The sequence below is a fragment of the Trichechus manatus genome, unplaced genomic scaffold, assembly GCF_000243295.1.
Source record: "Trichechus manatus latirostris isolate Lorelei unplaced genomic scaffold, TriManLat1.0 scaffold00001, whole genome shotgun sequence".
NCBI classification, from domain to species: domain Eukaryota; kingdom Metazoa; phylum Chordata; class Mammalia; order Sirenia; family Trichechidae; genus Trichechus; species Trichechus manatus.
The window spans coordinates 26,494,830-26,518,441 of record NW_004443937.1 but is presented as its reverse complement, the minus strand read 5'-3'; the positions used below and the strand labels follow the sequence as shown (position 1 = coordinate 26,518,441).

Below are 23,612 nucleotides of genomic sequence, written 5' to 3'. Positions count from 1 at the left end.
CCCCCTGCAATACAGAAGAGAACACTCCAGCCCAGGGGCATTGTCAGCTAACTAATTGCTATGTAAAATCCTTTCTCCCTTTTGTTCCTCTAGACCCTCCAACACCTATCTACCTAATTTTCTGCATCAAATAATTCTCAGTTTGAATTTTCCATAGCTGCAAGGGTCTGTTCAACATATGCATAAATTATGACTAGGGGAAAGTCCAGGTATTTTGTGGGCTGAAGGTTATACAATTTTTTTTGGAGGGAGGAAAAAAAAAAAGATACTCCACAGACTTCCACTTACAGCCAAGATAGAGTAACTAGGACTAGGTTTACCCCCTTGCTTGAAACAACCACTGCAAGAAAAAAGAAAATATATGAAATAATGATTTTTAAGACACTGGACATCAGGCACCAAAGGACAGTGATCAATGAGAGATGGGAAACAAATGATGTGAGCCCTAAGATTATCCACATTTACATACAGCCTTGCGAGAGTTCCAGACAGTGGCACAGTTTGCAGACTTCCAACCCCCTGCAATAAGAACTAAGGGGGAGGAACTAAGACGGAACCTGACATACTCCCTGAGTTGAAGAGACAGAGCTGAGCATCTGGGGAGACCAAGCAGCTAGCACTCATAGGACAGAGTACCAGAGAGGAGAGAGCTGCACAGAGAGAGAGCCCTGGAAGTCTGTAGCGGGTCACTCTCAAGTACTCAGCATCTGAGGAAACTACCCAGGGCTATGGAAAGAAGCATCAAAAAGAGTAAGAGGAAGTGTGCCCAGCACTCAACACAGGGCTGGAACAGTGTCTATTCTGAATAGCCAGTCTGGAAAAACTCATAATTCATGGTACGCTGGTGAAAGAACTCAGGAAGGTCTTGCCTCAGCAACAGGCAATAATTAGCCCCAGACCGAGAACAGCTTCAGACTCACTAACAAATCATAAAAACAAGAAGACCTGAAAAGATCAACATGTTTCTGAGTAACCTGACTGCATCCTAGAAAAAAGCTCAAGAAGATTTATACGAATACAAAAATATTTAGCACCCAGCAAGGAAAAATCTACAATGTCTGGAATGCAGTGAAAGATTGCTAGGCATGCCAAGAGCCAGGAAAACACAAATGATAAAGAGGAGAATAATCGACGGAAATCAACTCAGAACTGACCAGATGTTAGAACTAACAGAAGAGAACACTGAAACAGTCATTTAACTGTATTCCATATGTTCAAAAAGTTAAGTAGAGACATGGAAGATATAAAAAAGGCCCAAATCAAACTTCTAGTGATAAAAACTGAGATGATAAATATATTAGATGGAATTAATAGCAAATTATATAGTGCAGAACAAAGAATTAGTGAACCTGAAGGAATAGCAATTGAATCTATCAAAAATGAAATACCCACATATACACAAATGATAAGAACATCAGTGAGCTGTGAGACAACTTCAAGCAGCCTGATAAATCAGTAAGAGATCCCAAAGGGGTGTAGGGGGACATAAAAACATTTGAAGAAATAATGGCCAAAAATTTACCAAACATGATGAAAACTATAAACCCACAGATCCAGGAAGCTCAATGAACCCAAAGCACAAGAAAACTACATCAAAGTATACATCATAATCAACTTGCTCAAAACCAGTGATAACGATGAAATCTTAAAAGCGGTTAGAGGAAAAACACACTAAATACAGAGGAGCAAAAATAAGAATGATATTAGATTCTTTTCAGAAACAATGTATGCGAGAAGACCGTAGACCAACACCTTTAAAGTACTGAAAGGAAAAAAAACTGACTATGGAGAATTCTATAGCTAGCAAAAATATCTTTCAAAAACAAAGGAAAATTAAAGATGTTTTCAGATATACAAAAGCTGAAAGAATTCATAACCATCCTGTAAGAAATGTTAGAAGTCCTTCAGGTGCTAGGTGAAAGTCTGAATGTATACAAAGAAATAAAGAGCCCTGGAAATGATAACCACATGGGTAAGTATATAAGATTTTTTTATTATTTAAAAATTTTTAAATGATAACTGACTCTTTAAAAACAGTAACAATGTATTGTGCATTTATAACATGTAAAAGCAAAATGTGTGACAATCAGGGCTAAAGTCTGGGAAGGGAGAAATGGAAGTATATTATTGTAAGATTCTTATACTTAAAATGAGATAATGTCACTTGAAGCTAGATCTGATAAGTTAAAGATGAATACTATAAACCCTAAAGCAACTGCTAAAATAAAAAAAAAAAAAAAAAGAGTTATAGCTAATAAGACAATAAAAGAGGTAGAAGGAAAGGGAACAAAGGTCAGATGGGGAAAATAGAAAACAAATTTTGCAGTGAGGGAACAAAATGATAGACTCAAACCTAACCATATCAATAATCAAGTTAAATGGTCTAAATACCGCAGTTAAAAGGCAGAGATTGTCAGATTCGATAAAAAAGCAAGACCCAACTACTTACTGTATACAAGAAATGCACTTTAAATATAAAGACACAAAAAAGTTAAAAGGATGGAAATAATATGCCATGCTAACAAAAGAAAGCTGGCATAGCTCTATTAATATCAGACAAAGTAGATTTCAGAGGAGGATGTTACCAGGAATGAAGATATCATTTCATGGTGAAAAGAAGTAAATTAATCAAAAGGACAGAACAATCCTAAATGTGTATGCCCCTAATAACAGAGTTTCAAAATTCATGAAGGAAAAACTGATAGAACTACAAGGTGAAATAGACAAATCCATAATTAGAGTCAGAGATTTAAATACCCCTCTCTTAATAATTGATATAACAAGTAGGAAGAGCAGGAAGGATGAAGTAGACTTGGATAAAACTATCGATCAACTTGATCTAAATGACCTGTATCTGCAGGGGGTAAATGGGAACTCTCTGTACTTTCTGCACAATTTTTCTGTAAACCTAAAATTGCTTTAAAAAATAAAGGCTATTCCCGTGGACTCTCTGTTAACCCAGACTTAAACCATTCCTGAAGCCAACTCTTCAGACAAACATTAGACTGGACTATGGAACATAAAATGATACTCGTGAAGAGTGTGCTTCTTAAGACCAGACTAGGTCTGACTGAGGCTGGAGGAACCCCGGAAAGCATGGCCCCTGGATTCTCTATCAGCCCAGAACTAAAACAATTTCCAAGGCCAACTCTTCAGACAGGGATTGGACTGGACTGTGGGACATAAAGTGATATTCGTGAGGAGTGTGCCTCTTAGCTCAAGTAGATACAAGAGACTAAATGGGCAGCTTCTGTCCAGAGGTGAGATGGGAAGGCAGAGAGGGTTAGGAGCTGGTTGAATGGACATGGGGAATCAGGGGTGGAAAGGAGGAGTGTGCTGTCACAGTATGGGGGAGCAATTAGGGTCACATAACAATATGTGTATAAATTTTTGTATGGAAAAAAAAAAAAAAGAGTGTGCTTCTTAGTTCAAGCAGATACACGAGACTAAATGGGAAGCTCCTGTCTGGAGGTGAGATGAGAAGGCAGAAAGGGATAGGAGCTGGCTGAATGGACACAGGAAACCCGGGGTGGAAAGGGGGAGTGTGCTGTCACATTGTAGGGATTGCAACTAGGCTCACATAACAATATGTGTATAAATTTTGGTATGAGAAATTAACTTGGGCTGTAAATTTTCACCTAAAGCACAATAAATTAAAAAAAAAAAGAAATAGTAAATTGCTGAGAAAAGATAAATAAAGGCTATTAAAAATTCATATGCAAATGCAAAGGACCTAGAATAGCCAAAACAACTTTGGGGGAGGGGGAGGGGGAGGGAAAGAACAGCTGGAGGGTTAACACTGCTTGATTTCAAGAATTTACTGTGAAGCTGTATTAATTAAAACAGCATGGTACTGGCATAATGATATACAACTAGATCAATGGACCTGAATAGAGAGTCCAGAAATAAACCCTCTCATATATAGACAATTGATTTTTTTACAAAGGTGTAAAGGCAGTGCAGTAGAGAAAAAAAAGATAGTCTTTTCCACAAATAGTGCTGGAACAATTGGCTATCCATAAGCAAAAAGAAAAAGAACTTGAATCCATGCCTTGAATTTTATACAAAAGTTAACTGAAAATGGATCATAGCCCTAAATGTAAAACCTAAAACCATAAAATATCCAGAAGAAAACATAGGAGAAAATCTTTGCTAGCTTGTATCTTTGCTAGCTTGGTAACATTTTCTTAGAAACAACACCAAAAGCTCAATCCATAAAAGATCAAACTGATAAATTAGACTCATCAAAAATTTAAAACTCATTCTTCAAAAGACAGTTTACGAGAACAAAAAGAAAAGTCACAGACTGGGAGAAAATCTTTGCAAAGCTTGTATCTGATAAAAGACTTGTATTCAGAATACATGAAGAACTCTCGAAGCTCGATAATAATAAAACAAACAACCTAATTTTAAAAATGAACAAAATATTTGAACAGACACTTCACCAAAGAAGGTATCTAGATAACAAACAAGCACATGAAAAGATGCTCAACATTATTTATTACCAGGGAAATGCAAATTAAAGTCACAATGTGATACCATAACTGTCATGGATTCAATTGTGTCCCCCCAAAATATCTGTCAACTTGGCTGGGTCATGATTCCTAGTATTGTGTAATTGTGTACCATTTTGTAATCTGATGTGAATTCCTTATGTGTTGTAAATTCCATCACTATGATCTGATAAGATGGATTAGCAGCAGTTATACTGATGAGGTTTACAAGATTGGATAGTGTCTTAACCTAATCTCTTTTGAGATATAAAAGAGAGAAGCAAGCAGAGACACATGGGAACCTCACACCACCAAGAAAGCAGTGCCGGGAGCAGAGTGTGTCCTTTGGACCTTGAGGCTTCTGCACTGAGATGCTCCCAGACCAAGGGAAGACTGATGCATCACAAGGACCTTTCTCCAGAGCAGACAGAGAAAGCCTTCTCCTGGAGTTGATGCCCTGAATTTGGACTTGTAGCCTACTGGACTGTGAGAATAAATTTCTCTTTGCTAAAGCCATCCACTTGTGGTATTTCTGTTATAGCAGCACTAGATGACTAAGACAATGACACACCTATTCGAATGGCTAAATTTAAAAAGATTGATCATACCAACTGTTGGCAAGGAACCGGAACTCTTATACATCCTTGATGGGAATGTAAAATGGTACAACCACTTTGGAAAACAATTTGGCATGATGATGTCGTTGAAGATGTGAAGCTTTTCTATTCCTGGTTTTATTCTCTAGAGATGGTCTTACACATGCACACTGGTTTTATGTACAAGAATATTCATGGAAGCATTGCTCCCAAAAACAAACATGGAGGTAAAGCTAATGTCTGACAGAAGAATGGATAGTAAATAAAATACAACAGTGAAATGAATAATTCTCATTTACATCTATCCACATGAATGATTCTCACAAACATAATACTGAGCAAATAAATCAGGTTGCAAAAAAAAATACACACGTACATTCATTCCTTCAAAATTATATACTGAGCACCTGCTATGTGCCTGATACGACTCTATGCACTAAGGAATAGGTCAGCAAATAAGAGACAAAACCCTGCCTTCCTACTTCCTAGTATGGAGACCCAAACAAATAAAGAAACAGAGAAGAAACCTCTATTTCCAGCCCAGGTGTAGAGCTTCAGATAAGTGATTTCTGGACATAACATTTCACATCTCTCTTAACCTTGTAGTTTGCAAGGAAACAAGATCATAGGTCCAATTCCCTGACCTCTTTATACACAGCTGTGCTTTGCTTTGTGCCTATCAAAACACCGTTTCGTTTAAATTTCACCTGAACTCCACCCTTCCACCAAATCCTTATAACAAATCCTGTTCTGTTGGCGCCAGGTGCCAGGACTACACTGGTGTGCATTGAATCATAAACTTAATTTTGTCAAATTACTGGTTTGTCCCTGGTGATCTGAGGCTGATAGGTCTAGAACAAAACTAAGTGTGGTGTAAGCCCATTGTCATCAAGTTGATTTGGATTCGTGGTGACCCCATGTGTTACAGAGTAGAACTGCTCGATAGATTTTCATGGCTATAATCTTCACAGGGAACCCTGGTGGCTCTGTGGTTAGGTGTTCAGCTGCTAACCAAAAGGTCGGCAGTTCAAATCCACTAGCTGCTCCTTGGACACCCTATGGGGCAGTTCTACTCTGTCCTATAGGGTCGCTAGGAATTGGAATCCACCTGATGGCAACGGGTTTGGTTTTTTTGTTTAATCTTCATGGAAGCAGTTGCCAGGCCTCTCTTCTGTGGTACCACTGGGTGGATTCACATCACAAACCTTTAGGTTAGTAGTCAGGCACAAACTGTTTGCACCACCTAGGGACTTTTTGTACGGTGTAATAGATATAAAACCAAACCAGTTGCCTTTGAGTTGATTCTAACTCATGGAATGACTTATGGTGACTCCATGTGTGTCAGAATAAAACTGTGCTCCATAAGGTTTTTAATGGCTCATTCTTTGGAAGTAGGTCACCAGACCTTTCTTATTAGGTGTCTCTGGATATACTTGAACCTCCAAGCTTTAGCAGCCAACTGTTAACCTTTTGCACCAGTCATGCTTATAGGAATAATAAAAGCAGGGATGGGGGGTAAGTTTTGGGGAAGCGACAGTTTTCTATTAAATAGGCCTCCGGGAAGCTTTACTGAAAAAGTGACAGGCAAGCAAATATCTGATGGGAGGAGGGGAGACCAAAAACCCACTGCCGTCCAGTCTATTCCGATTCATAGTGACCCTATAGGACAGAGGACAACTGCCCCTACAGGCTTTCTACCACGTTTCTCCTGCCCGGCTGGTGGGTTTGAACGCAGAAGCAGCCCAGTTCTTAACCACTCCGCCACCAGGCCTCCCCATCTGATGGAAGCGGGGATTTAATTGGCGGGTTATCTGGGAGAAGAGCATTTCAGGAAGAGGGATCAGCCAATGCAAAGGCCCTGCGCTGGGCGTGTTCCAATCACATTCTCTTAGTGAGCCCTAACCTGGCAACCTCTTTAACTGGAAACCTCCCCTCCCCCATGGTTACTCCCTTGCTCTGCTTTGCTTTTCTTCATATAACTTATCACTTTTAAATATGTAATCCGTGTTTATTATTTTTGTTTCTTGCTTCCCGCGAGGGCATAATCTTCGTACCATCGCGCTCCCCAGTTTGGCCGAAACGCCTAGCACAGTGCCGAAAACACAGCAGGCACTCGACAGGCACGTGTGGAGGGAGGGACTGCACTGCCAGGAAGCCTGAGGCCTGGGAGAGAGAGACGCCAAAGGAAGGTGGGGGATACCAGGTCGCATAGAGCCGTGCCCTCAGAGTTGGTGGGAGCCGCGATTGCTGCAGCTGTTCGCAGCAGTCGGCCTGACTACCGTGATGCAGTGCACGTCATCGCGCGTGCGCCAGCGGCAGTCCAGCGCAAGACCCCTGACTAATTGGCCAACTCAGGCGCCCAAAGTAGAGTCGCGCATGCGCATTCCTCCCGCAAGGCACGGAGTGGTGTTCGTGCGTACCGCTTTTCAGTTTTTGTCGTTTCCTCCTACACTCAGCTCCTCGTCTAGGACGCTCGCCCTCGGAGCTCGGAATGTTCCCGGAGCTCAATAACCTTTTGAACACCACCCCTGACAGGGCAGAGCAGGTAAAATAATCGCGCGGTCGAGAAGGGGACGGGTCTAGCAGCGAGGAGTAAGGCTGCATTCCCGGATGCGGCGCATATGGTGCCGTAGAAAAGGCCCAACGACTGTGGGCACGGGGGAGCCGGGGAGTTGTAGTCTGGAGAGGGCCGTCTCGGGGCTTGAGCAGGAGGTTGCGGAAGGCGGGCTTCCTGATCTGTATTCTCAGAGACCGCGCGCGCCTTTAAAAGCCCCCAGGAAGCATGTCTGAATGTTCGACAAGTGGATTGGCTTACGTTCCACAGACGTGTACCGAGAAGCTCTGTACGCGCTCAATGGGTGGGGAAAGGAGTTTCTCGGGGAGGGTACGGCGCCCAGAGGAGATTGGGCGAACCGGCTCCCTAAGAAGTCGTCTGCCCTCCACCTTGAACCAGCTTCTTCACTGCCCCGAGTCTTCTCTAGGCAGGGAGTGCTCGGCAGGTGGCAGGGAACGCTGCTCCTATTCGTCTGCCTCATAGTCTCAAATAAACCAAACCCGTTACCGTCAAGTCGATGCCGACTCATAGCGACCCTATAGGACAGAGTAGAACTGCTCCATAGGGTTTTCAAGGAGCAGCTGGTGAATTCGAACTGTCTCTAATAGTGCTACTCAAAGCTGCTGGCATTGGGTTGCAGAAGTCCGCCTTTGGCACCACAGCCTTGTCACTATTTTCCTCACCCTCCTTCCTGCATTCTGGAGCATCTTGCTTCATTTTTATATGGTTCCCTATTTCTGTTTGTTCATGGCGAAGAATTGTCTAGAAATCTTTAACGTTTTAGGCCAGGGATTATCTCTCCCAGAATATACGTGGTTTATTTCATAACCTTGTCTTCATAACGAAATGGTAAGCTCCTCCAGGCAGCCCACAATACCTACCATGTGTGTAAAGCCTTTTTATGACTAAAGTGCTTGGCAAATTGTAGCTTCAAGTAGATCCTTGTGGATTTTAGTTGCCCAGCAGTTCTCTTGTATCAGACTCCAGGTGGCTGTGATTTTTTTGCCACTTAATCTAGACACCTCCAAAGTCTTCGCCCGAGGGGTAGAATGAGGAAATGGATTGAAGTGGGCAGGAGGCTTATACCAGTAAACGACAGTGCTGGGGATAACCCTCAAGATCTAATGTGGTCTTTCATATTTTATAAGTGAAAGAAACTAAAGTCCAGAAAAATGAAAGCACCTGGCTACGGTCACACAGTACAGAGGTGACATGTCTGATACCTCTTGATCGTTGCCTTCCATGCAGTTCACTGACAGCGAACTAGAGGTGGCTGGAGCGGGCAGCCAGGCATGGCAGAGAGTTTTTCCCAGGGCTCTCAGAGATTAGAGTTCTGTGCCTGAAGCAGTGCCCAGAGCCAGTGGGAGGAGAAATTTGTTGCTGGAGGTCTCTGTCAACAATCACTTCTTCCTCCCCTCTCCCCAGTCCCACAGGATAGAATTGAAGTCAAAATTAGAAATAGGGAAGATGTTGAATCAGATGACTTCTTTGAAGCTCCCTTCCAGTCCTGGCAGTCTGTTGTTTTCATTGAATCCTGATCATAAAAAATCCTTTTTCAGGTTCTAGTTCTTCTTGAGACTGGTCCCTGAGTTAGTTATGAAGGTGAGAAGTGAGGAAGAGAAGGGATTTTATTCTCTTTTGCTGTGGAAAAGTGGAGGCTGAGATATGCTTGTCCATTATGCTGATCACTTTAGTCATTGGTTTTTCCATAATTTTGACTTATTTTCTTCTTTTTTTTGGTAAACTTAGCATACCCGTTGCCATCGAGTCAGTTCAACTCCTGAGGACAGAATAGAACTGCCTCATAGGGTTTCCTAGGCTGTAATCTTTTTTTTTTTAGTATTTTATTTTTTAATTTTTTTTATTGTATTTTAGATGAAGGTGTACAGAGCAAACAAGTTTCTCATTAAACAATTAATACACATGTTGTTTTGTGACATTGGTTGCGAACCCCATGACATGTCAACACTCTCCTCTTCTTGACCTTGGGCTCCCCATTACCAGCTTTCCTGTCCCCTCCTGCCTTCTCATCCTTGCCCCTGGGCTGGTAAGCCCATTTAGTCTGATTTTGTTTTATGAGCCTGTCTAATCTTTGGCTGAAGGATGATCTTCAGGAGCAACTTCATTACTGAGCTGTAAGGTTGTCCGGGGGCCATACTCTCGGGGTTTCTCCAGTCTCTGTCAGAACCAGGAAGTCTGTTCTGTTTTTTTTTTTTTGTGTGTGTGTGAGTTAGAATTTTGTTCTACATTTTTCTCCAGCTCTGTCCAGGACCCTCTATTGTCATCCCTGTCAGAGCAGTCCATGGTGGTAATCGGGCACTATCTAGTTGTACTGGACTCAGTCTGGTGGAGGCCGTGGGAGTTGTGGCCCGTTAGTTCTTTCCTAGGCTGTAATCTTTGTGGAAGCAGACTGCCGCATCTTTCTTCCACAGAGTGGTGGTGGATTCGAACTGCCAACCTTTAGGTTAAAAGCTGAGTGCTTAACCACTCTGTTACCAGGGCTCCTTAAATTTAGCATAGATGTCACTAAAAAATATAATCTCCAGGTGTAGAAACTTAGGGGCAGACACAGTTGACTAGACTTTTTCACTCAGTTTCCCTCTTCCCTGAAAGTCTTCCCTGAAAGTCTAATTCACCTTTTTTTGTTCCTCTTAACTTTTAGGGGAAACTGACTCTACTCTGTGATGCCAAGACAGATGGCAGTTTCCTTGTGCACCACTTTCTTTCCTTCTACCTCAGAGGTATGGGACTCATTGATGCTTTAGAAACCTGGGGGGAGGGGGCATAAAAAAAGCTTCAGGAAGCAAAAGAAGGAGCATTTACTAGCCAGGGCTTTGGTGTTTGGGTTGCCATAGGGCTCTTTTATTAGGCAACAGATTACTGGACCATTTTGGTCTCTCCTCCAACCATGCCAGAGTAGTATGTGTTCACTATGTACACATCCTACCTCCCGTTCTCTACCCACGTGCCGGTACTGCCTTACTGAGGTCCTACTGAAAGGTCCTCCTGATTTGGTTGCTTGTCAGTCCTTATGTATCTTGAGCTCTCTGGGAGTTCTCTTCACTGATCACTTAGCACTGGCAGTGGATGTTTCTTAAGACAGGGAAGAAAACAGTATGACCCCACAATTTACATGTGGGAATAAATTAGAAGAAGAAAACAGCCAGATCAGAAAATAAGCTGAGATAATCTTTAACTGGAACCCTGGTTTGGTGTAATGATTAAGCGCTCGGCTGCTAACCCGAAAGTTGGCAGTTCGAACCCACCCAGCAGCTCTGGGGGAGAAAGACCTGGCAATCTGCTTCTGCAAAGATTATAGCCTAGTAAACCGTATGGGGCAGTTCTACTCTGTTGCATGGGGTCGCTATGAGTCAGAATCGACTGGAAGGCATCTAACAACAGCAATAACAATCTTTAAACCTTAAACCAAAAATATCCGTTGAAGTCTTTACACTAAACAGTAGTTTAGCTTCATTAGTAAAGAATGTCTGCCTTGAGCATTGTGCTCTTTTAAGAACTATCTATATGGGATCAAACTGCCAACAGCAACTCAAGAGATTATATAGGAAACTTAGGGGGCAGTGAGTTTATGTTGAAGAGAGAGGAACAACTCAGAAAAGGAGGGTGAGGATGGCTGCACAACGTGAAGAATGTATTCAGAGTCACTGAATTGTACATGTAGAAACTGTTGAATTAGTGTATGTTTTGTTACATATATTAACAACAACAAAAATAAATAAATTTTAAAAAAGATTACAACAGATGATATTTCTGAATTCACTTGTATCACTGTGCATATATTATCAATAAAGATAGTTTTTATTATGGGGTAAAAATTATGGGGGGAAAGACTCCCAGAGATCTCAAGCTTATTTATCAGTTGATTCTCCTTGAGCACATACTGTGCCAGGCCAGGATACAAGGCAGACCTTTGGAACTCTTAGTCGTAATAATTTACAGACAGCTTTGAAAGTGATTTTCAGGTGATGTAATTGTCAACATAGAAAGATGAAGTAGATCTGCAGATAAATTATTAGAATTAAGTTCAGTGAAGAAGCTGGAGCTTCTTTGTGTTTCCCTTATATCCTCTTGGCTATAAGATCAGTTTTAAAAAAATCAGTTGCATTCCTGTATACCAACAACAAACAATTAGAAAAGATAGTTAAAACAGAGACACCATTTATTTATAATAGAATAAAACATTTAAGGTTTTCATTGGCCAATTTTTTCAGAAGTAGACTGCCAGGTCCTTCTTCCTAGTCTGTCTTAGTCTGGAAGCTCCACTGAAACGTGTCCACCATGGGTGACCCTGCTGGTCTATGAAATACTGGTGACATAGTTTAGCATCACAGCAACACACAAGCCACCATAGTACGACAAACCAACAGATGCATGGGGTAAGGTATCTAACAGTAGATGGGACCATTGTGATCCATAGTGTTTTCAATGGCTAATTTTCAGAAGTAGATTGCCAGTGCTTAGATGTACTACTAGATACCTTAGTACATTTAAGTACCTTAGTACATCTAAGGTATCTAATAGTACATCTAAGCCCTGGCAGTCTACTTCTGAAAATCAGCCATTGAAAACACTATGGATCACAATGGTCTGATCCATAAACAATCATGGGGATGGTGCAGGACTGGGCAGCTTGTTGTTATGCTGCGCATGGGGTTGCCATTGAGTCGGAAGCTGACTCAGTGGCAACCAACAGCAACAGTAGTACATCTAACAGAAGTACGTCTCAGAATCAGTGTAATTAAGTGTAACAAACATGAGAGAAAGTGCCTTAGAATCAAATTGGGTATGTCAGATTGCAAGGCCTCTGGGTCTGTAGACCTGCCTGACTGCTTTGGTTTCCAGAGGTATGAAGTGTATGAGATTCATTGTAATCAGGGACTTTATTAAAAGTCAGTTTATTTTGTTTTCTAGCCAATTGTAAAGTCTGCTTTGTGGCCCTCATCCAGTCCTTCAGTCACTACAATATTGTGGGACAGAAGCTGGTACGTATGTTGGACCTCTTAAGGTGGGATCCCTGAGTGAGTGTACCCTGCATATGTGAGCATGGCCTAAGGCTGGGCTTTCCTGTTGGGTTGTAGAGAACTGAGCAAAGGAGGGACTAAGAAAATCTGGGTTCCTGGACCCTTTATCTGAAGGCCTAAAGCAGCTTCTCTGCGTGTTTTATTAATTTAGAATTTATAGAACCAGATGTGTGGTTTGTGGGTGATAATTAATCAAACCCTTCTCTACTGGTTCTAGACCAGTTAAGGAGCAAACCTAGGAGCTGAGGGAATTGAAATTAGAGTGAATTTTAGACTTGGTCCTTCTGGGTTGGAGATCATGGTTTGATCTGCCACCAAATTGGGTGCCTCTCATCAGCTGTCTCCAAGTTTAAGGCTCGAGACCTAAATGTGGGGAGAGATGCTTTCGTCACCTAGTAGCAGGGCACTCTTGGCCTGCTCCTCACCTCATCAAATGCAGGCAGGCGAGAATAAGATGGCCAAGAGACTGCTAAGTCTCCTTACCTAGCCTGGGCCATTACCTGTGACCTGTGACCAGGCCGACTTACTACCTGAGAATGGGAGCTGAAGGGAGATGGCCTTTTTTTATGGACAGGCCAGCTTCAAAGAGGGAGCAAACCAGGCAATTCATCAGCAGTGATTTTAAAATCTTAATCTTATTGCTGGGCCAAGTCATTGCTTCTTCTCTGATGGCAAGAAACAAATAAGGGATGAGAGAAGGATAGACTCTTTCTTTCCCATCCTGCGCAGAGAAGTTCCTGTGTTATGGGCCAGGGCATGAGCTGAGGGAGAGTGGTCATGCCAGGAGGAGATGTTACATTCCAGGTTTGTGAAGTGTGTCTCCATGGCCCTAGTGTCTGTGTGTTTGTGGGAGAGAAAGCTGTGTGCTTTCTCTGGGCCATTTTTTTTAAAAAATTACCTGTGAATCGTCATCACCACGGCAGGAATGACACGTGCAGGACTTGGCATGTGAAGTCCTGGAGTGTGAGCTTCTGTACTCTTGGAATATTACAGCGCTTGCAGAAGTAGAATGGTAACAAGCAAGAGCAGGAGTCTTTCTTTCTGCCAGGGGCAGAACGAGTGGTATTGGATAGTAGAGGACACTGGATGTGTGAATAAGCAAGTGAGATCTGGTTCAGGGATATAGGGAGTTTGAAGAGTTCCATGCCACGTGTTTCTGCACAGATAGAGCAGTGGGTTGCTAATTTGGAATGCATCACGATCCCTGATTGTTTGCTGAAGTGCAGATTTCTGGACACTGACCCCAAAAGCTTCTGGTTCTCTAGATCTGGAGTAGGATGCAGGGATTTGCATTTTAATCACGTCTCCCGGGATTCTTACTTGGGATGTTCATGAAGAACCATATTTGAGAAGTCCTGGTAGAGCAGGAGTCGGCAGACTCCTGCCTACATCCCCTGTTTTTGTAAATAAAGTTTTATTGGAGCACAGCCACACCCACTTGTTTCAAATTGTCAATGGTTACTTTCTCGCTACAATGGCAGAGTTGAGTAGTTGCAACAGAGATTGCATAGCCTGCAAACCCTAAAATATTTACTGTCTGGCCTCTTATGGAAAAAGTTTGCCAACCCCTGAGCTCACGTTGCCCTAACTCTGGGAGCACTTCTTCCGTTCAAGGGAAAGCAAAGGAGACCTTAGGCCATGATGCTTTCTTAATGTATGCCAGGCAGTCTGACAAGTGCGTTCTATGAGTTATATTATTTAAAACCTCAAGACAACCCTGAGGTCCTGTGTCACTGATGGGAAATCAAGTACAGAGGGTTTGTGAAATTCAAAGCCAAAAGTCTGGCCCTTTCTCCTGTACCAGCATTTTCCAGACTTTGGTTGTTGTCCCACTATCTTGTTATTATTTACTTAATATTTGTTTTTAAACGTGCTTAATTTTGAAAATACATGTATTTAAAAAGGAAACTTTGTATCACTATTATAAGTTAAAAACCACTATTGGGTAATCATAAAAATAAATACATAACAAAAGAATGTAAGTTTTTTTCCAGTGTGACAATTACCTGTAAATACACATGTGAAAATGGCACAGGGGCCGTGGGTTGGGAGCACCCAGGGGAAGGAAGCCATGGGCCCCGTACTTAGAGTGGATGGTGCTCATTTGAAGGGTTTGGATGTGTCCTGTGCCCTCTTGTGAGCTAGAGTCTAGCCTCTCTGATAGGCTCCCCCTACAGGGCTCGGTAATTCATTCTCCTCTCTCCCATGTTTAGGGTGTCAGCCTGACCACTGCTCGGGAGCGTGGGCAGCTTGTGCTCCTTGAGGGTCTCAAGTCCTCCGTGGATGTCTTCTTCCGGGCCCAGGAAGAGCCACACCCCCTGCAGTTTCTCAGGTCTGTCAGCCTGTAGCCCAGCCCAGAGGTGCACGCCTGGTGGGTGGGAGCAGATGAGGGATGCTATGTGATTCCTCTCCTTATGGCGTGGGAGGGCAGAGCTAACTTCTGAGGTCAGATACTGCTGATGTTGCAGCAGTATTAGTCAGAAAGCCCTTGACTCTTATCACGGGGCAGAGGGTGTACCACTGTCCAAAAAGCTATGTCGTTGTTGTTATGTGCCCTTGAGTCCATCCCAACTCATAGCGACCTCATGTGACCAAGCAGAACTGCCACATGGGACTTCCTAGGCTGTAATCTGTATGAGAGCAGATGGCCAGGTCTTTTCTCCTGCAGAGCGGCTGGGTGGGTTTGAACTGCCAACCTTTCGGTTAGCAACTGAGCGCTTAACCATTGTGTCATCAGAGCTCCTCTGAAAAGCTATGGAAAGTGTTATCTGCTGGGAGAAGGGCAGAACAGTATACTTTGCTGTTTTCTTCCAACTCTGGCTGCAGAGCCCTAGCACACACATTTGCTGTATTCTTGGTTTGATACGGAGATTAGCAAACTATGACTCATGGGCCAGCTGCCTATTTTTGTAAATAAAGTTTTATTGAAACAGCCACACTTTTTTACCTATCGTCTCTGGCTGCTTTTGTGCTACAACAGCAGAGTTGAGTCATTGAGACGGCGACCATATGGCAGTAGGGCAGCTGTCCTGGGCCTTGTGCTTTTTGAGCCTCCACCCATTGCTGGGAAACAATTTCTGGGGGTAGTTGTTGGAGGAGATGGAGGTAGGTAGGCCAGCTTGTGTCAGAAACAGATTGAATACGTTACATGTATAAGCAGCTATAGACCACTGCGTGTGCATTGCTATTTAACTTTTTATACCCAAGAATGACCTCCTGGGGAGGATTCTCCTGCCCGCCCAATCCAAATTCATCTTCTAGGTACCCTTAGCTCTTAGGTTGGGAGGCTGTATGGTTCCCCTTAAGGGTCCCAGGGACTGTTAAGTTTTATATCCCCCATTTCTAGCTCAGTGATTATACCTAGTAGGCCTCAGTAAATATCTGATTTGGAGTAAAGCTTATTCATGCATGCATGCACGCCTTTTCTTTCCAACCAGATTGTGAACTCCTTGGTGCCGATGGCTGTGATGCAGCTCTCTGTCCCCCCATCCTCTCCCCTGCCATTTCCTCTGGTGCTACTTGGTCCCAGGTAAACATTCGTAGAGACAGTAAACTCTCTGGTGACTTTTGCCCTGTGTCTCCAGGGAGGCCAATGCTGAGACTCTGCAGCCATTGTATGAGTTTGTGCAGGAGGCCCTGAAGCCCGTGGACAGCGAAGAGGCTGTGTGGAGATACCCAGTGCTGCTGGTGGACGACCTCAGTGTGCTCCTGAGCTTGGGTGTGGGAGCGGTGGCCGTGCTGGACTTTGTCCACTACTGCAGAGCCACTGTGTGCTGGAAGCTAAAGGTACCATCGGGTCTGCTCCCCATGCTCCTGCCTGGGGCCTCTCAGAGCCCAGACTGGTCCAGACCTCACTTGCTTGCAGTGATCTTTTTAATTCATTTGTTTGGGGTTTTTGCTTTATGCTGACAGGCCTAGGACTTTTTTCTTCTCCTCTCAGAATTAAAGCCCTCAAAATTAAACGGATGACCAGCACTGGTCATATGTGGTGCTGCTGCCACCCCAGCTCTGCCACATTTGCCTGTGTGACGCGGGGCAAGTTATTACTGACTCAGTATATTGTGGGGATCAACTGACATAATGGGTGTAGACGTCTTTAAAAATTGTAAAGTGCAATACAAGGATAGGATACGACCTTTATTACCAAATTATGAGGCAAAAATATAGATTTTTCCATAATAGAGATATTAACAGTATTAGCAGACCAACCAATAAACTAGGAATGGGGGTGGTGCCTGCCTCACAGGAGCCTGACTGCAGGAATTACATGAGGTAAAGCTTGTAATGCCAGCACAGAGCCTGGCCCCCAGCAACTACTCTTCAGTATGTGATGGTGCAGCTGGTAGGAACCTGCAGACATGGTGTGGTGTGGTCAGGCCAGCAGCACAGAGCAGTGGGAGAGGCGTGCTCAGTGAGCCAGCCAGGAGTGGGTGTATCTAGGAATGCACATTGGGTACCTCCTTGGTGCAAAGCCCTGCCTGGAAGCTGTGTTTAGGGGGCTTTCTGAGGCTGCCCTGGCTTACACTTGCAGGTTAGGACCAGGGTAATGTCGGAAGAATGGAAGGAGGAGGAAATGCGAGGGGCTTGGAGGGCACAGTTGGTGACGGGGCATGGAGTGAGAGTGAAGTAGTCAAAGTCACCTCTGTGGCCTACTACCACCCTCTTTTTATAAAATCATTACTTTTAGTTAAAAAAGTAAAATTTGGGGTTAGTTAAAAAAAAAAAAACAATATGAAGTGTACTTTAATTCTGTAGCTGAATCCTCATCAAAAGGGGGAAAATGTAGAACAGAATTTTAAATTTTATTGGACTCCAGACTTTCTGGAGCTATGGGGGCTGGATGAACCCCTGAAACTCTTGCCCTGAAATAATCTTTAAAACTTAAAATAAAAAAATATTCCCTGGAGTCTTCTTAAAACCAAACAATAGCCTAACTAGTAAAAAATGTCTGCCTTCAGCACTGTGCTCTTTTAACAACTACCTATATGGGATCAAAGTGACAACAGCAACTTGAAAGATTAGATAGGAATCTTAGAGGGCAGTGAGTTTATGTTAACAGGGGAGGAACAACTCAGAAAAGGAGGGTGAGAATGGCTGCACAATTCAAAGAATGTGATCAGTGTCACTGAATTGTACATGTAGAAATGGTTGAATTGGCATGTGTTTTGCTGTGTATATTCTCAACAACAACAACAAAATAAATTTTTTTAAAAAGGTACTTTAGCAAAAAGTAAACGTCTCCCTCCTGCAGGGTTATTGTTCAGAGAGTCTGCAATTGTGAACATATTTGTATGTATTTAGTATATTCATCTCCCTGTGTTTAGTGCTTCTGTTTTTCATCTAACAATATGCAGTATGTTTTGGCATCCACTGCCTGAAAACAGAACATGTGGATCTGCTTCATTCTTTTTAACACCTGAACAATATTCCTTTGAAAGGACTTGTCATTATTTAAGTTGTCCCCTTTTAGCAGGTTTGAGCTATCCCCCTGTTTCTGCTTGGCTAACTCCTACCTGCCCTTCAAAACTCAGCTTAGATGCCCCCACCTCCTGAGCCCCTTCTCCATTAGGACAAGATACTTCTTTGTGCTGTCCCAGCATCCATGCTTCCTTCCCTCCTGACATTGTCGTACTGTATTATAAGTACCTGTCTGTCTCTAGGGCCCAATGTCTCACCTCTTATCCCCACTGCAGCGTCTGGCACACAGTAAGTGCTTAGAAACTGTTGACTGGATGAATTAGTGCCCAGCAGAATGGTGGCACTTTTAATAATATTAAGGAATTCAGGAGAGAGAGTGCTTAACGTTGAAGACCACAGGGTGAAGCCTACAGGTTTTAGATGAATTGAGCTGGAAGCGCAGGTTGGATATGCTGAGTAAGCTGTGCAGTGGATGACTGGAATTAGGGCTCTGGAGCCTAGGCGGGGTCCTCCCACAAAGGGGATGACTGCAGCAGCGGGGAGGGTGACCTTTGAGAGGACGTGCAGGGGAATGGGAGAGACTGAGAGCCCAGTGCTCCCTGGTCTTGGGTGTCCCTTCAGGCAGGAGCAGGTTTCCATCTTGTATCTCTCATGCAGGGAAGCATGGTAGCCCTTGTGCATGACACTGGAGATGCTGAGGATGAGGAGAATGACATCCTGCTGAATGGCCTCAGTCACCAGAGCCACCTGATCCTGCGGGCTGAGGGCCTAGTCACTGGCTTCTGCCGGGACGTGCACGGGCAGGTGGGTGTGCAGGGGCTGGGACCAGGGGCTTGCTGGGCAACAGGCCGCTTGACTCAGCACCCAGGAGTCTGCACGTGGGAGAGTGTCAGGGCCAAGGGGCTACCTGGTTGAGGCGTTCTTTCAGGTGGAGGGGAAACGTCGAAAGTTGTGTGAACGGAAATCAGAGACCTACCCCAGATGGTGCTCAGCCACATGGACAAGTGCAGGTTTCCTGTGGTGTCCCCACTGGCGACCCAAGTGGAGATTTCCTAAAGAGGAGACAGCTTCCAGAGTGGGGCCATGCTGTCAGATAACGGCCGACTTCTCTGTGGTGCTGCAGCAAGCTCTGTATAGTTGGGTAAACAGTGTTCCTTTTAAAGTAGAGACTTGAGGAGCCTGTACCTGTGGACTAGGTTGCTGCCACCCCACTGCTGCCTCTACCCAGAACGTTCATAGTGCTCAGGCAGAAGCCAGGAGTCCTGCCCTGAGAGGGAGTGAGAACCTGCCCCTCTGACGGGCTGCTGTGGTTCTGTCCCTTCTGATAGTTCTCTTTTGGAGTCACCGGAAAGCCTCCCTTGCAACTTCCAGGTTAAGTTCATGTTGGCTACTTTTTACCCAGTAAGTGTGGGTGGGAGTTTTGGCCCAGACTCATTCTGAAGCAAGTCTGGTAGAGGAAGCAAATGAGCAAGCCCAGAAATGCTGTCGGCAGTGCCTGTGGGCGTGGTGGGAGGAGATGGTTCTGCTGGGCCTCCTTGTGGCCTGTCTCTGAAGCCAGTCCCCAAGGCATTTTAGTCAGTGAGAGCATCATCAAAATAAATATCTAGGCTTCCTCAGCAAAACTGCATAGATGAAAGACCAAAGGGAAATACAGAAAAATGCTTTAAAGGGTTTTTCTCTGGGTGATGGTTTTTTCTTCCTTTTACTTTTCTTTCTCTTTCATATTTCCTGTAATGAGCAAATATCACTACTGTAATGGAGGGGGAACTCTATTTTTAGTTAGCTGGTAGTAAGCTTTGTTTCAGAAGCCAGTCCCATTACTTCATGGCACATCTGAGCGTCGTTCTCATTGAAGCCTCAGTTGAAGGTCACGGAGGATGCAGGGGAGGGTTGCTAGTGGAACATGTACTTGGGGCGGCTGCTCCTCTTTCATTCTTCCTCCTTTCTTATAGCTGACGATCCTGTGGAGGAGACCGTTGCAGCCCACAGCCCAGCGGGAGCAGAGCCTAACTTACCAGTACAAGATACAGGACAAGAACGTGTCCTTTTTTGCCAGAGGAATGTCCCCTGCTGTTCTGTGACCTGATTTAGGGGCAGTGAGAGCTACCTTGGACTCTTTTTTTTTTAATGAAAGATAAAGCAACCTAGCAGGAATGGATATTTATGCCTTTGTGGTGTATTTCAGACAGACTAGCAGCTCCACTGGGACCCACCGATGGTCGAATGGTGCACCTTTGCTTCCCTGGACTCTGTTCAGAAAACACAACGAGTAACCCATGACCCCCCTTCTGCAGAGAGAAAGAGGCTGGGTGCTGAGCCCCAGTGAAAGTCCTTTGGAGCCTTCCATGTAAATATGCCCCAACTGCCTGTTTTTGCCAGAGTGATTATGAATATGCCAGCCAGGAGGCAGTCCAGATAATCATGACTGGTGTACGGTGAGCTCCCGCATCGTGGCTTCACATGGGTTGTCTCACTTAATTTTCACCTTCATCCTGCATGGGTGTTTTCCCTTAGAGTCCAGTGAGGAAACAGAGAGGTTAGGAAGTATGTTCAAGGCGGTAGAGCAGCTTGTTGGTCATGGGGCCTGGCTCCAAAGTCCATACTTGCTGACTGCCAGTCGTGGAAACCCGAGACAGGCTCCCCACCTAATTCACAGCTTTGGGTCTTCCTGTTTCTCCTGGCCTTGCCCGTGCACTGGTGAGTCCTAGCACCAAGGCCTTGGTCACATAAGGCCCCACGTCAGGTGCAGGTGTGTATAGCCTTGGTGAGGGGTCAGGAATGTTCTTGCTGCCAGGTAGCATGGGGCCTGGTGAGGAGTCAGTGCCTCCTTCTCCTGTGGAGACCACAGGCGGTGAGCTTCTGCCCCAGCATCCAGCAGACAGCCACTGTCCCACTCAGCCGCTCAGTCAAGGTTGCCTGAGTGTGTACCAGGGGTATTCTCAAAACAGGTGTATTTTAGTGTATGTAAATTATACCACAATGAATCTGACTTAAAAAATAAATGAAGAAGTAACACTGCTTTGCAGTATACTAAGGAATTTTCCTGTCGTTTAACTTTTGTATACGTTTTTAGTCTTTGTAAAAGGAATTATTGATCACCCTCGCCCCCAAACTATTGTGTTGGTCATCCCATGGAAACAATAGCTGCTTTTTTCTCAAAAGTGGCAGACCTGAGTATTATGAGCAAATAGAATATTTGAAAACTATGAGCATAAGCAATTTAAGAGAAATTAATAATTAGTGATTTTTTAAATTACTATTTCAGTATTTAGAAGAGCTTCATATGTTCTTCAGTTCTGAATGGACAAAACACAAAAAATTTTTTAACTGAATGGTGTGATTATGTTTTTTTTACTTCATTTATAAATATTTTCACTGAATTTTTCATGCTTAATGGCTACATAGTATTTTATGGTGTCAATATACTCTAATTTTCTTAGCTGTTCTCGGGCATGTAGGTTCCTGTTTTCACAATTATAAGTTATGCTGTTATATATTTAATATACTATACCTGTTCGGGGCTAGGGACAAGTACTTGTTTCCGTACAACATTCACTCAGTGTTCATTCATTCAGCAAGTGCTGAGTGCCCTCTACATGGCAGGCTGTTTCTGGCACTGAGCATGGCAGTGACAAAAGGATCGGCCCTTGTGGAGCTGATGTTCTAGTGGGGGAGACAGACAATTGGCAAAATTGAGAAGTAAAATGTGTAGAGCATCAGACCGTGGTAAGTGCTATGAATAAAGCAGGGAAGGGGCCCATGAAAAGTGAGGGGTGAGGATATTTTAGAGTCCACTCTCTGAACTGGAATTTTTCAGTTAACACATGGACTGGCCCTCACACATTATCAGGTTGTTCTTCAGAATGATGGAGCCAGTTAACACTGATTTATAGGTTTTCCTCCACCAACTTCGGGTTTAGTTTATTTTTAATTCGTTTAATAGTTATGCAAAGTTGTGTGAAAATGAACATTTTTTTTAAATGACTAGGATGTTATTTCCTGTTTATATTTCCCCGTATGAACAGAATCTGTTCCTCACCCTTGATCACTACCTACCAGTTGAAATCTGCAAAGTAAAATTTATAGGTGTCTTTGTTCATATTTTGTGGCATTTTGATTTTTTAAATATATTTTATCTTCAGAAACACTTGTTTTATATTGATATTCATTAGTTCAGGAAATATTTGTGGAACATCTGTTTTATGTAAGGAGTTGTAAAGATAAATCAAAAAACAATCCTAAAGGCACTTGCTGCAGCCCTGATGGGGATAGAAAACAGGAATGTAAATAGCGTGGTGCCGCAGAGAAGGTGACGAGGGCCATAAAAACGATTCTGGGAAGTCGAGGCTGATGTTCACAGGAAAGAACAATTACTTCCCGCTCACTTTGCTTTCTCTTTTTTTCGAGTTGGGGAGCAGAGAACTGGGGAAGAGTTTATGGAGGCAATGCTATTTGAACAAGACCTTGGAATGATCCTATTTTGTCTCTGATGATATCTTAGTTCTTCAGGACTCAAATGTGTTTTTCTTCCTTCCTGGAACAAAGTTGCTATTCTTTGTTATTTTTCTAGTTTAAAATAATTTTTTAAATGTGCTTAACATTTTGACCCGTTTAGAATTTATTACAGTATTGTAGTGAAATTTATCTCTGTGCTGGCAACTAGATAGCAAAAAATCAAACTGGTTGCTGTCGAGTCGATTCCTACTCATAGCGACCCTATAGGACAGAGTAGAACTGCCCCATAGGGTTTCCAAGGAGTGGCTGGTGGATTTGAACTGCTGACCTTTCGGTTAGCAACTGAACTCTTAACCACTGCACCACCAGTCTCCGACAACTAGATAGCCCAGCATTTTTTGTAAAATAATGTTCCTTTCTCATTCATTTCTTTTTGATGTTTATACATAAAGTTTCTAAAATCAAACCTTTCTGAAATCATTGTATTTGCCTTGTAGTAGGTATTTAAAATGTCTGTTATCAGGAGTCTTTATTAAAAGGATATTGTGCAGAGGAACCCCAGAAGACGTGGCTCCCGGACTCTCTGTTAACCCGGAACTGAAACCATTCCCGAAGCCAACTCTTCAGATAAAGATTAGACAGGACTATAAGACATAAAATGATACTCGTTAAGAGTGTGCTTTTCTTAATTCAAGTAGATCACGAGACTAAATGGGCAGCTCCTGTCCAGAGGTGAGATGAGAAGGCAGAAAGGGATAGGAGCTGGTTGAATGGACACAGGAAATCTGGGGTGGAAAGGGGGAGTGTACTGTCACATTATAGGGATAGCAGCTAGGGTCACATAACAATGTGTGTATAACTCTTGTGTGAAAAACTAACTTGAGCTGTAAACTTTCACTTAAAGCACAATTTAAAGAAAAAGGATATTGTGCCCATTCAGCCAGATGGATTTTACCAGCACTTCGTTAAGCTCTGTAAAGTTTTCTTCAGGGACTTTTTCTCTCATTTTTAAAATTGTATGATTTTATTATAAAAAAATAATGTTAAATTAATA

General features: G+C 43.3%; 1 protein-coding gene across 1 annotated transcript; it reads left to right on the top strand.

Moving 5' to 3' along the window:
* Positions 1–7,486: 7,486 nt before the first annotated feature.
* On the top strand, positions 7,487–23,343 carry ELP6 (elongator acetyltransferase complex subunit 6). Its single transcript, XM_004368478.2, has 7 exons — positions 7,487–7,634; positions 10,306–10,384; positions 12,576–12,646; positions 14,899–15,017; positions 16,270–16,471; positions 18,761–18,907; positions 20,056–23,343. Exons 1-7 carry the CDS (start codon positions 7,581–7,583, stop codon positions 20,182–20,184), a joined length of 801 nt encoding a protein of 266 aa, XP_004368535.1. The 5' UTR covers positions 7,487–7,580; the 3' UTR covers positions 20,185–23,343.
* The last annotated feature ends 269 nt before the right edge of the window (positions 23,344–23,612 follow it).

Excerpts from the sequence above, each read along its gene's own strand:
- ELP6 (XM_004368478.2), top strand. The coding sequence starts at position 7,581 with ATGTTCCCGGAGCTCAATAACCTTTTGAACACCACCCCTGACAGGGCA. Across the intron at positions 12,647-14,898 it reads ATATTGTGGGACAGAAGCTG|GGTGTCAGCCTGACCACTGC; the intron begins GTACGTATGTTG and ends TCCCATGTTTAG. Across the intron at positions 16,472-18,760 it reads CTGTGTGCTGGAAGCTAAAG|GGAAGCATGGTAGCCCTTGT; the intron begins GTACCATCGGGT and ends TCTCTCATGCAG.